The sequence below is a fragment of the Alexandromys fortis genome, unplaced genomic scaffold (assembly GCF_014885135.2).
Source record: "Alexandromys fortis isolate MF-2015 unplaced genomic scaffold, M_Fortis_MF-2015_v1.1 scaffold_42, whole genome shotgun sequence".
NCBI classification, from domain to species: domain Eukaryota; kingdom Metazoa; phylum Chordata; class Mammalia; order Rodentia; family Cricetidae; genus Alexandromys; species Alexandromys fortis.
In genome coordinates, this window is record NW_026067934.1 from 9,715,733 (window position 1) to 9,730,139 (window position 14,407).

The window sequence follows — 14,407 nt, forward strand, 5'->3', positions numbered from 1 at the left end:
ATTGTCATGAAAAACCCTAAGTTATTAAAATATTTTAAATGCCATATTCTGTGTTGCACATTTTGGAAGTTTCTCGACTGCACTTCCTGTTCACTCAAGTAATATTGTTTCCCTTCTCAGATCTTTGATGGAGTTGAAGATTAGATAATCATAGTTACCTTCCTCATGATTTAGCCAAGCTTAATTTCAATGCAATAGTTAGAATCCTTGAAATAGAATATTTAGTAAAACTTTTGTTATGCATTCCTTGCTTAATATTGTTTATTGTTTGTAATTTTATATTTGGTATCTGTTCCTATTGTATATAGTTGTATTGGGTTTGAATCGATCTTGTTTAGATAAAAGGGGGGAGATGATGGGGAAACTCTGCCAACCAATCACATCTAGTTAAGGAGTGGCTACCTGGGGCACAGGAAGAAAAACTGGGAGGACCCAGATGCGTGCTCTCTATGAGCCTGCCGGGCAGATAGGAAGTTAAACCTCCCACTCTTGTAGTGTGAGTGAGTTTCCCCTTATAACCATTAAAACATAATTGTTATTCTTGAGCTGGCCTGGTTATTTAACGGACCGACCTAATTAGCAACACCAAATTCTTTAAGCTCTTTAAATTCACCTGGAAACTATTCTTTGTCAAATATGTAAAATGAAAAGTTAATGTTTTCCTTAATAGTTAATTTCATCAAAATACAATAAACATATTACATACTATTATATATAATAAATACAAGAAATAAATACTTTCTTCCCATCAGTTTGTGGTTCTTCCTTTATTGTATATAATTATAAATATATAGCAAATATAATTAATTATTCACTTTTTGTTGTCTGTAAACCAGAGTTTTTAACCGAAAAAAAAAAAAAGAACAAAAAGTGTTAGAGGCTTTAGATTCACCAAGAATGTACATGCTGTGAGGGTCAAACTTTTTTTTAAAAAAATTAATTTTTATTTTATGTACATTTGGTATTTTGCCTGCATGTATGTTTTATGAGGCTCAGCTCTTGGAGTTACACACAGTTCTTAGTTGCCATGTGTGGTTCTGGGAGTTGAACCCACGTCCTCTGGAAGAACAGTCAGTGTTCTTAACCACTAAGCCATCTCTCCAGCCCTGAGGGACACAATTTTTAAACATAGAGTCTTTTTGTCCCCCACGGTCACCATTAATTTCAACCTTGGCACAGCTGCTGTCAACAGATGGAAGATCGGCATGAGGTTCACTTCCCGAGAATCTCATAAAGCAGAAATTAAAGCCCACCCCGCAAATCTGTTCTGATTTCCATAAAGTTGGTTTGAAATCATTAATACCCCGAGTAGGAAGTCTGAATTCTTGCGGACCAACCCCAAGGCTCACCCACCTTTTCGTACTTGGACCCGATCAGCAGGTATGTCGGGCCTTGGTCTTTGGGGTGGATGACGATGGTGTAGTGGGTGGAGAGCAGACAACGTCCACTGGCTTCGTAGTCTTCATCCGAGTCACAGGACCTGTCCACCTCCTCCACCTTGGCCTCCCAGAGCTTGATCTGACCTAGAGGAAACTGAAGCAAAGGTTAGCAATGGTCAGGAAGCTATAATGGTCCTCTGCCTTCTTCCTTTTAAAAGGCACGTTTAAAAAAATGATTGCCTCATTGAAATCTGGTTCTCCACTTTGTTACAAACCTAACAGCAGTGAGCAGAAACCCCAACTGTGACAAGCAACCAGCAAGTGAGGAGAGGGCACTTAACACTTGAGGAGAAAACGAGCAAGGATGAGTGCGCCAGGTTATTCCGCTGGACTCGAACGACTGATTCCTGATCTAGCAATACTTCAGCCCAAATACCCCGGGGAATCAGTGTTCCTCACTGAACTGACAAGAGGTTTGGTAGGGCTAGCGTATCAAAAGGTAAAGTGTAGACACAGGCTCCATATTGTTCACAGGAAAATTAACTAGGCAGTTGACATGACGGTCACCTCAGGCCTCATAAATGTCTAATGTTCTCAGGCTACTTATCAAAGTGTGGAATGTGTCCTGGAGAAAAACAGTGGTTCTTCCATTGCAATATAAGGGTAAGAAAACTGTCCTACAAGTAGCTTTGTTAAATTTTACCTATTCGTTTACTGACTAACATAAACATGTCTTCCACGCTGCTTATTCAGCATGTTTTAAAACTTTTATGTTAGTTAAGAACATCACAGAGCATTCTTCAGATTTATAACTTCTTAAACATCTGGCCAGGTTTACAATAGCAAGAATTTTTTTGGAGGAGGGGGGGAGTGTGTTGAGGCAATGCCTCACTACATATCCAGGCACTGCAGTTATCCCCCTGCATCAACTCCCTGGGTCCAGAGATTACAGGCATTCATCCCATGCAGCATGGCTGCAATTCTTTGAAAAAGCCCGTTCTAAACACAGACATGAGCTATCATCCATTTTATGATGCATTCCAGGGCTCCGTGCTTGGACTCTTTGTCCTGACCACCTACACACACGGTGGGTGATCTCATCCAAGCTCATGGCTTCAGTCCCGGCAGATGTTAGCTACTCCCGAATGCCTAACTCCAGACTCATGATCTGGGCTCGGATGTTGAACAGCGTTTCAAACTCCCTTCAACACATCCACCTCAACCACCTGCTCCTCCCAGCCTGCCCCACCGCACGCGGTGACTTCATCTTTACAAAAGTTGGGGCCAAAACCACTGCCAGCGTCACTGACCCCTTTCTTTCCCTGACATAAATTCTGTCAACAGGTCTTTGGAAAGGTATGGTCTCTCCTGAGCGTGCCACAGCCGCCACTGACCACAGCTCTCCCTGCACCGGATTAGGCTAACCGTCTCCTAATTAGAATCTTCCTCACTTCCTTCAGTCTGTTTCTACATAGACGCCTCGTGTCCTGCGAGACAGGGGAAGACTGTGCTGGCTCTGTTCAAAAAACCTCCAGTGTGTCTCGTCTCACTCAGGAAAAGCTGGAGGCGGCAGGACACGGCGTGCCAAAAGACACCTCTTTGGCCTAAAGTTTATTTCGAACTATAGCTATTTTCAAAGTGAAACAAAAACACAGGTGCAAGGGGGACACTGTCTCTCTCCCCCCCTTTTTTTCCCTTCAGGGCAGGAGATTAAAGTCCCATATGGAAGATGCTTTTCGTAACAAGCTTAAACAATCTAGCATCAAGAAGGGAAGCTTATACAGAAACTTCTGTTCAGCCCCGCCTATCCTGGTAGGCACTTCTCCACCCAGTCAGCTACAACAACCTGTCCCTGGGCCTTTCCCTGTTTCCCCAATTTACTGCTCTTTGTCCAGTTTCCTAGGTGTCCAGCTTCATAGCGCCTTCATTTCCGGACAAAGCCTTGTGTACCCCACACAACGTACATCCAATACATTTGTATACTTTTCTCCTATACTGTGTCCTGTGTCAGCTTAATTCTGAGGCCTACTGAAAACCCCACCAACACAGAGGTAAAATTTTGCCTCCCTTAGAAACCCAGCATTTCACTTTGACCTACTAAGGACGGCCCTCACCTTGCCTCTCACTAGTCTTTTCCAAAGAGGTTCCAGGCTAGTTGAATGGACCTCCCCCCTTTGCTAAACGCAGCAGGCATGCTCCTGCCTCGGGGCCTTTGCAGTGGGTGCTCCTTCTGCCTAGGACTTTGTTACAGACAATCACATGGCTGCACTTACACTTCCTCTAGAAGCCAATGAAAAGTGACATCTTACTGGGATAGGGCACAGAAAGCAAAATAACACCCACCTGGTAGCTGGGTACTAGTAAAGATGACTTAAGTAAACATGTTATCTTTCACATGGAATGTAGTTTTAACACTTTTTAGAAATTATTTCTATTTCCTGTGCATATGTGTGTCTCTCTCTGTGTGTACCATGTGTCAGTGGATGCCAGGAGAGGCCGAAAGGGGAGTCAGGCTCCCTGGGACAGGAGCTACAGGTGATAATGAGTGTCTCCAGGTGGGTGCTGGGAAGCAAAGCCAGGTCCTCTAGAAGAGCATCCAGTGCTGCTGACTGCTGTGTTAGCTCCCCAGCCCCACAGTGTGAGTCTTTACTCCGTAAAAGGGTAATAAATTGACAGGGCAGCTATTATTCTGAGAACTAAACAGAGTTTACTTCTAAAGAAAAATGTAAACTTATCTACACTTTTGGAAAAAAAAAAAAGAAAGGTAGGAAAAGAGTAAAATAATCAGGCAAAAGGTCACATTGATAATAAAAAGCAGGTTTTTAAAAATGTGAAGAAAATGAATTCTGCTATAAAACACAACAGTACTCTGCTAATCAGGAGCTCCGGGAACAGCAGCCCTATGACATCCTAGTCTACGTCACCTCAACGTGTAAATCAGTTATTATTGCGTCATGGGATTCACTGTATGTTCTGGCTTGGATATGAAGTACCGTCCCCGAGGACCCATGTGTTGGGGTTTGGTCCCCAGCTGCTGTGACGTGTCTAGAGCTTCTGTAAACTCGAGAGAGTGGGACATATCCAGAAGGAGAAGGCCACTAGGGACACGTCCGTCCCTGACCTCTCTAGCCCCTCAACTTCTCTGGAGATAACTCTCTTACTGAACCTTCCGACAGGTTCCCCCAACGTGTGTCATGTGTCCCCAATTCCATATCAAAACTTCAATTTTTTTCTATTTTTGTTTTATTTTATTTTTTATTTTATTTTATTTTATTTTTTTTTTTTTGAGACAGGGTTTCCCCATGACAGCCCTAGTTGTCCTGGAAATCTCTTTGTAGACCAGGCTGGGCTGGAACTCAGAGATCTGCTGGCCTCTGCCTACTGAGTGCTAGGATTAAAGGTGTGCGCCACCACACCCAGCTAATATACATTTTTCTGAGAAACCCCATCCCACGAGCAATGCAGGGAACAATGGCCCATATGTTAAATACAGCTGGTAGACCTGAAAGCACAGCCTGTGAAAAGGGACCAGGGATATAACTGACCTGTATAATCAATCACTGGCCCAAGTCTAGTATCATTAACAAACTAACCAGCTGCGGGCTGCTGTTGCATGGAGCTAATACCCTCATTTACATGTGGCCCACACAGCGTGGCTAACTCCATGTAGTCACGGTGATATTACGGTGGTACTACTGAGAGCCTCCAATGACTGGTGGCCATTTCCTTTTTGACAGACGGCCCATCCTTCTACTTTCAAAGTGAAGATTGCTCATGTTCCTGGAGGTAATGGTGTAGAAGCGAGAAGACAGGACAGAAAAGGACAAACGGATGAACAGTATCTGGGCATCCGGGGACCCGACGACCCGGATTCTTTCTCCTCCCCTGCTGTCCTTCTTGGCTGCTCCTAGCTTCATCTGTCACAACACCGGGGAGCATGGTAAAGTGAAGGCTTGAGGGGAATAAAAGAAAGCTTTGCTCTTCCGGTTCTTAGGAAGGGTGGTGGGTGGAAATCACTGAGCGAAAATTTACAATCAAGGGTAAGTTATTACCCCGGTTATAAATATACCAGCAAAAATTACCAAAAATTCCCCAAAATTCTAGTTTTTGCCTAGCAACAGAAAAGTCAAAAATGAATACTTTTTAAGCCGCCACGAGCAAAGTTCTTCCTCTCATTGGGATATTAAGACCATACCATACATACCTTATCCTCTTGACTGCGAAAATAATACAAGATCTTCCCAACAAGCGTACACCAGACTCTCTTAGAGTAGCCGTGTTTTACCTGAAATTAAATTTCAGTGGATTAAAGTGCAGTCTGGAAGACTGGAAAATTGCAATACAGTTTACACATTCCCTGTGACGCTCTACGGCTGTGCAGTTTGCTCAAGGCAGAAGGGATATTCTGAGCGGACTGCTCTAATGCTGCCAAGACTTGCCTGTGACAGCGGCTGACAGCAAACACACAGCCCAGCCCACCACACAACACTTCCTGAGAGTTTGCTGTGTGTCACGGACGATGCTTTCGACTGTTCTCAACCAGTGGGTCAAGACCCCTTTGGGGGTTCAAATGACCTTTTCATAGCAGTCGCTTAAGGCCATTGGAAAACACAGATATTTACATTACAATTCATCAGTAGCAAAGTCACAGGTCTGAAGTCACAACAGAAATAATTTTGTGGTTGGAGGTCACTGTAACATGAGGGTCACAGCACTAGGAAGGTCGAAAACATTCTTGTTCTAGGACTAGGATCAGGAGCCAATTTCACAATTAGATTTATTTCTTAGTTTCCTTATTTCAAAGATTTCCAATAACCTGGAGCCTCTCTGGGTTGGAACTTTAATGGTCAAACAAACAAATTATCAAAACCTGAAGAATCCTAGTGATTTTGTGAATAAAAAAAAAAAAAACCAAAAATGTGTAGCCTTCTCTAGAAGGAAGCAGGCGAGTGAGGCAATGCTGTCAAAGGCTTACACTAGGCTGAGGCTGAGACCCGGTCCACTCGGGTCCACAGTAAGTGGCAGAGACAGAATCTGCTTCTAGCAGATTGTGCAGAGCCAGTGGTTAAATGGGAAAGACCGACGTGAACACGACCCGGCCTCCTTCTGCAAGAGCTCACAGTCTTTGCCAATGGCACTATCATCTGCTGAGGTCAGTATCGTGAAGGGGTCAGACCCGGTGGCTTTTGTAGCTAGCGCTGGACTATGAGTTCCAGCCTGCACTAGTCCTGCCCGGGTACAGTCACTGAAGGTCTACACCAGACACATACCACTGCTCCTCCATTCTGCCAGAATGTGAAGAAACCCATTCCCACCAGGGGCAAGCCCATGATAGAGCCCAATTACCCCATTCTAGAATAGTTTGTGCGTGTTTGAACCTACCCACTGTTCCACTTCCCTGGCATTGGCAGCATGCTCTCTCTCTCTCTCTCTCTCTCTCTCTCTCTCTCTTTCACTCCTTCACACTCTTCTGTCCTAGGCAAGTGACTTACCCTGCCACAACACCAGATTACTGTATCCCTCCCTGGGTTATCATGTGACCAAATAAGACAGTACATAAATAAAACATAATAGTAGCCGCAATAAACACTTCCTTCCTCCTATATAAACTGCCAAACACGTGGACTCTGTGAAACCCACAAAACCAGCTAGCCCTCTCGCTTTTGAAGCGATGGTTTAAACAAATAGCTTTGCTACTAATGTTTTGATGGATTTAGAAAGCTCCTTTTGAAACAAAGACAACAACAAAAAGTTTTATTTGGCAAGGCATGCCTCAGTTAAATTAAATTTGGAAAGCTATATTTCCAGAGGAATATCCTGGGTTTTTTAACAGTGCTCTGCAGGACTGTTTCCGCTCTCTCTAAACAGCTCTGAAAGAAGTCATGTATTTTGGAAATGATTTATTTTTAAAATAGAACAATGGCTACGTCTAAACTAAAAGTAAGTGGAGCGCCTCACCAAGTCCTGTAAAAGCTGCACTTTAGAATGTAAACACAGCAGCTTTATACACACACCTTACATTAGATCTCTTTAAACTCTGCTTCCGAAAACATTTTAACGAAGCATATCACACAGACAAAAATACTAGACAAAGCTGGGCCATGGTGACGCACACCTTTAATCCCAGCCCTCAGGAGGCAGAGGCAGGCGGAACTCTGAGTTCGAGGCCAGCCTGGTCTACAGAGATAGTTCCAGGACAGGCTCCAAAAGCGACAGAGAAACCCTGTATCGAAAAACAAAAAATACAAGATAAATCCACGACCTCAAAGGCTTGGCAAACCAAATCATTTAAAAACTCACTCTTGCCTTTGCCTTGGTAACAGAAGTCTTCCGTATCAGTGCTATTAAAAGTTGGAGAGCCTATGTCAGCACACAAATTCCCAGTCTCCTCTCTTCCCTTGTCATCTCATCCCTATAATGTCACCAGCCTCGCGGACTCCGGTGACAGTACCTAGCATTTTAAGTGCTTGTGATGTGTCAGGACCTGTCTGAACGCACTTTACATGTTGAAATGAAGTACATTTCATGTTTTCAACACCCTCGGGGGTTCTCACTATGGTTATCTCCCCTTCCACAGATAAGGACACTGAGGCACGGGGCCTGTGAGTAACTTACTCCTGGTCACGCGGGTGGTGAGTAGCAGAGCCAGCACTCGGGCAGGCCTAGGCAGCGTGGCTCACCGGCCCTCGCCCTCCTGCCTCTGAAGCATCTTCAGCCGTGCTCGGCCATTTCCCATGAACTGCTGAGTTTGATGTTTCCCAGCCCCGTCCTCACACCCTAACCCTTCGTTTGCACACTGGAAAGCCCCCACTTCTGTCACGTACACTCTGCACTCCCCGCTCTCTCACACTGCTGCTCTCGGACCTGCTTCCTGGTTCGAGTTCCCTGATCCAAGCATCTCTTAGTTTCTCCCTCCCTGCCTGGCTTTTCTCCCTTCTCTGCCAACCTGGGACCCCGTGTTTGATTATAAAACAATTCTTGCTCCAGGGTCCATGAGCAAATCACATTCCTATGCTCCTAACAAATCCATTCAACATGACTTCACCTCCACTTGCCTTGAATAGCCCCGTGGAGGGTGTGAGAAAGGAGAGCGCTATCTGAAATGGTCTTAACCATAGTTAACAACTCTTGAGAGTGGATGGTGAATCTTTGAAGGGATATTATAACCTTTACTTTGGGTTATTCAAAATGTTATAATAAAATATACCCTTCAAACCATCACTTTGGTACGCATGAAAAAAAAAACAAGTATAAGGTTAATTGTAGAATCCAGGAGGTAGAAATATGGGTGTTTATTGTAAAAATTCTTCCAAATACATTTCACATTTGAAATTTTATATATGATGATGTCAGAAAAAGTCACCACGCTCCTGTCCCCACACTGTAAAGTCTCTGCTTCTAATATGGCCATTGAAGACACCAGAGAAAAAGAACACAAACTCTAAACAGCACAGCTCTGTGAGCCCTCGACAACACGGATAAACACCCAATGTCTCTGGCTACACACATCCTCAGGACTAGTGGAGCACCTTTGTCTTGGGGAGACCAAGGAAACCAAGGACAGTATAAGCGACCTCACTCCATACCCTCGAATGCAGACACCAGTCCACACCGCTCTTCACTTCCTTCCAGACCTTCCTCGTGCCTTTCCCTGATTCCTACCTGCTCATGTCAGGGTCTAATTCTTAATCTCCCAGGTCTCCCAGCTTCTTCCCTCAGCTTACAAACACAGGGCACAAGCCTTTCCCATCCTCTTGTGACTCCACGGTCAACCCAGCCAGATTCTTTCTGGTGTCCTGGCGAGTACAGACAGCCTGTAAACTCCCACCCTACTCATGCCCCCCACTTCCCCTCCACCCCACTGTGCTCTCTGAGTGTGACCCACAGACCCCACCCTCCTGCTCAAGGGCTCCACTCCCAGGCTCCATGACAGTATCCTCAGGAGTTTTCATCCATGCCCCTACATCCCCTACATTTTGGGATGTTCCACTCCCTTGCTCTAAAAGTCTACATTAATTTTTTTCTGGATGTCTTCTCTCATTTTTATTGCTCTAACAGTTATTTAAATGATGCCAATCCCCAAGCCCTCCTGATGGAGGTGGGTCTTGTATCTTATCTGTTGATTTCATTGGTTAATAATAAAGAAACTGCCTCGGCCCTCATAGGACAGAAAATTAGGTAGGCGGAGTAGACAGAGGAGAATGCTGGGAAAAAGAAGCTGAGTGAGAGAGTCGCCATGATGCTCCCACTCCAGACAGATGCAGGTTAAGATCCTCCCTGGTAAGCCAGCTCGTGGGCTACACAGAATATTAGAAATGGGTTAGAACAATATGTAAGAGCTAGCCAATAAGAAACTGGAACAAGCCAGGCCAGGCAGTGTTTGAAAGAATACAGTTTCCGTGTAATTATTTCTGGGCATAAGCTAGCCATGGGGGCGGCCGGGTGCCGGGGACGCAGCCCTGCCGCCGCTCCTATTTCAACACCCTCCTTTCCCATCCAGCTCTCTCCTCCAATGTAGGTTCTTCTGCTGCCTCCTAGGCTCCCAGTTATTATAGTGCGTGTGAGAGTGTATGGTGGGTGGGTGTGGATGCACAGTCATGAGGTCCATGCGGAGGTCAGAGGACAACTTTGTGAGGTAACTCCCACCTTTCCCTGGGTTCCAGGGATTGAACTCGGGTTGCCAGGCTTGTGTGGCAAGCACCTTCGCTCGATGAGCCATCTTGCTAGTCGGTAATGTTTCTTAGGTAAGATATCTTTACGACCTGGAAACAATGGCGTGGTCTCTTTAATACAGTTCCTCATGCTGTGATGACCCTGAACCATAAAATTATATTGTGTTGCTACATAACTGTAATTTTGCTACTGCTGGGAGTCAGAATGTAAGCAGCATTGTTTTCTGATGGTCTTAGGTGACCCTGAGAAAGGACTATTCGACACCCCCTCCTGTGACAACAGGTGAGGTGTGACCCACTGCTATAGTGCACACCTGCTGCCCTCCATGATCATCACGGACCAACCTCTCCGAAACTTCAGACAAGCCCTAATCAAATGCTTTCTGTTTAAGTTGCCTTGGTCATGTTGTCTTATCATAGCAATAGAGTCATAGCTAATATACCCTCTGACTTCCACGTGCGGTGACATGTATATGCCTAAATTCACATACACGCAATAAATAAACAAAATGCCAGTTGTGGAAAGAAAAGTGGTATATGTGTGTGTGCGCCCGATACGAGCAGAAGCTGACATTACCATCCCAATAAAGCAAGCAGCAAGCGACTAAACAGAAACTTAGCCCGGAAGAAAAGCAACTGTTAGCCAAGACCTTCTTTTCTTTTCTTTTTTTTTTTTTTTGGTGCCAATTTAAATATTTTTATTAGACATTCCATTTTCTACCTGTTTTATAAGACATTGCATTTTCCACTTAGGATATCTTCTTTTCTATTAAACTCAAGAGTTTACTATACAATTTCTCTGAAACAAGGGGGAAAGCTCATGGTTATGAATTATAGAGTGAATGGGTTTAGCCTAGCATTGTATTCATTTTTAAAAGAATATTTTCCACAATGCAAGGAAGTTCCTGATAATAAAGTAAATGTTTGAATGGTAATGAAATATTTTACCAGAAAAGAAATAAACAAGACTGAGATGATTCATTCAGCAAAGTGTTTGTCACCGCAAGTGTGAGGACCCAAGGTCAATCCCATAGTACCCATGAGAAAGACCAGGAGAGGCATATTTGCCTGAAATCCTGATGCTGGGGGTGCAGATACAGGAAAAGCCCTAAAGCTTGCTGGTCAATCAGTCCAGAAGTCTGTCGGCTCCGGGCTCAGTGATAGAACAGAACTCAACAAACAAACAAATGAATAAATAAATGAGGTGGACAGCGATTGAGGAAGACTCCTGACATAAACTTTTAGCTTACACACGCACATGCTCACACACACGCGCGCGCGCACACACACACACACAGACACACACACACGCACGCGCAAACACATCACATGTCTCTGTTGAATACGCTTGTGAAATCTTTCTTCTGGTACCCAGTGTTATCTCAGGGGGTCAGATTTTGTAACTACTACTGAATACCACCTGCCCACATTCCCATTAGAAATCAATGACAGCGCAATAAAATTTCACCTCTTAAACGGAATGCAAGCATGTCATCATGGATTTGTAGATATTTCACTGTGTCATCTCAAAAGTGACCAATAGGATGTTTCAAACATTTTTAACAGTAAGTGGCTCTGTCCTTTACAGGCCGCTGTCCAGGCGACCAGAGTTGTGACTCGCACCAAGCCGGTGATGTCACTCTACGTGCTGACGTCACTCTGCGCACTGACGTCACTGTGCGTACACTTTTGCCAGACCGTTTGATTGTAATGAACATAGTAGACGCGCTGACTGCACTAGCGTTCTGTTAGTGTCTGTATATTGTAAGGGACGGCTATTGGAGCTGATATGTAGAACAAAACTATTTTTAATTTCATGGGAATGGACAGTGCTAAAAGCTCAGCTAATTTGAAGCAATCTTACAGAAAAGGAGGGAAATGGTGCTGTTTTCAGTAAATGCTTGAGAAGTTAATAATTAGTATCCAGTCTGAAACAGTTAACAAAATTCCCCAAACATAATAAAACCACATGGAACTAACCGATCTACCTTGGCATCCTCTTCAGACGTTTGCTTCTAGGTACACAGGGGCAATAACACAGTGCTCCACTGTGCCTGTCACCTGATGGCACATCACACATCCTGAAGCGGCAGAACTCTTGTGACATTAAAAGGATCACCACACACAGGATTTTACTTGAGCTACTCCCAACCCCACATCTAAGCTGATTGCAATTTTTCTTGCTATGCAAACATTGTTTCTGCAGTAATACACATCCTACATCATAGGCATGTGTGGGAGCAGACATCTTTAATCCCAGCAGCTGGGTGGCAGAGGCAGGCAGATCTCTGTGTTTGACCACACAGAGAAACCCTGTCTTGAAAAGCACACCCCCGACAAAACTTCTGTATCTCAATAGAGTCACAGTAAATGGATCTCAAAGTCACTCTACTTCTGACTTGTGCATTCCAGACTATGCCAACTATCCGTCACCCCAGTCTTCACATTAAAATAGAGAAGACAGAACATGTGGTAAACATCCCGACAATATAATCTGCAAACTCAGATCACTTTGAAAGGACACATTCTTTGAATAAAGAGGATTGAATCAAATGGAATTTTTTTAAAAAAAATGCTTTATACTCATTTTAAAATTACATTTATTTATCTGGATTTGTGGGTGGAGGTCAGAGGACAATTTGTGCGACACAGTTCTTTCTCCCACCGTGTGGATATCAGAGACTGAATCCAAGCCATTAGGCTTGGTGCCAAGTGCCTAGACCTGCTGAGCCATCATCACACCAACCCCCAAATGGTGTCTTTTTAAAATAGTTGATATTTGGGCTAAGGAAGCATGCTCAGTCAGTAAAGTGGACCTGAGTTCAAATCCCAGCACCCACAGAAAAAGTGAGGAACGGTGGTGTGCTTTTAATCCCAGTGCTGCAGAAGAGGACCCTCAGGGCTCTGGCCAGGCAGCCCAGTAAATCTCTGAGAGGACCCTGTCTTAAAGAACAAGTTGAGGACTGATGACATGGCTCGGTGGGTAAAGACACTTGTCACCAAGCCTAATGGTGACAAGTGCTTTGTATTCAATCCCAGAGCCCACATGGTGGAAGGACAGAACTGTCTCCCACAAGCAAGTACTTAGTGATATAGGAATATGTGACAATGCGCTGACCCCACACACGGCTGCAGTGACATCTCCCCCTGACACACACTCGCAGGCGCACATGACAATGCATTGACCCCACACACGGCTGCAGTGACATCTCCCCCTGACAAACACTCGCAGGCGCACGTGACAATGCGCTGACCGCACACACAGCTGCAGTGACATCTTCCCCTGACACACACTCGCAGGCGCACATGATAATGCATTGACCCCCACACACACGGCTGCAATGACATCTTCCCCTGACACACACTCGCAGGTACACGTATTATAAATTAATACAAATTTTTTTAATTGAAGGAAAAAACAAGATGGACGGCTCCTGAGAAACACTGAGGTTGACCTCTGACTTCCACATACATGCACACGCATATACAAGCACATGCACACATATAAACACACTTGTACACACTCACAAAGAAAGTTGATATTCATCCGTCTGTCCATCCAAAATTAGTGAGTTAACATTTGAACAAGGACACCGGCAAACTGTGTTCCAGAGTGACACTCTTGCAAACTGAAGTGCATTTCAATGCTGGATTTCAATTTTCTTTAAAGTCCTACTTTTAAGCAGATTTTAAAAATGATATTCCTTATATCAATTTGTGCATTAAAAATTCTTAGAGACAGCAAGCTGATTTCTGCTCTACTTGCTGGTCTTTTCTGTTCCTTCTCAGCTCTACCGTATCTACTCCTCTTCCATTGTGTCCTTCGGGTTTTGGTATCCACTCTTTAGTTACTGATTAGAAAAGGCTTGTTAAGAGCCGGGCAGTGGTGGTACACACCTTTAAATCCCAGCAGGCAGGCGGATCTCTGTGAGTTCGAGGCCAGCCTGCTCTACAAGAGCTAGTTCCAGGACAGGCTCCAAAGCTACAGAGAAACCCTGTCTCCAAAAAACAAACAAAAAGAAAAGGCTTGTTTAATATTTTTATGCAATTATCTATTTAACGTGTGTGTGTGTGCGCGCACGGGTGTGCATGTGTATGTATGTGTGTGTGTGTGCATGCGCTGCAGCACATATATGAAGGTCAGAGAAACTGGTGGGAGCTGGTTCTCTCCCACTATGCGGGTTTTAGAGATCAAACTCAGGTCTTCAGCCTTGGCAGCAAACACTTCCATCTGTTAAGCCACCTTACCAGCCCAAGCTTACTGTATATTAAGGATATTAACTGGATTTCACACTTTTCAATGACCTAATTTTTTTATTTATATTTTTGCACGTGGCCAAATTTATCTTTCTTTCA

General features: G+C 44.3%; 1 protein-coding gene across 3 annotated transcripts in view; it reads right to left on the minus strand.

The window, feature by feature from the left end:
* Plekhh2 (pleckstrin homology, MyTH4 and FERM domain containing H2) overlaps positions 1–14,407 on the minus strand; it is a 112,880-nt gene that overhangs the window by 34,192 nt on the left and 64,281 nt on the right. For all 3 annotated transcript variants that reach the window (XM_050146146.1, XM_050146145.1, XM_050146147.1), the window contains exons 16-17: positions 5,584–5,664; positions 1,354–1,533 (exon numbers count right to left, since the gene is read on the minus strand). In XM_050146146.1, the coding sequence (XP_050002103.1) occupies positions 1,354–1,533; positions 5,584–5,664 (261 nt within the window). The remainder of the gene's footprint in view (positions 1–1,353; positions 1,534–5,583; positions 5,665–14,407) is intronic.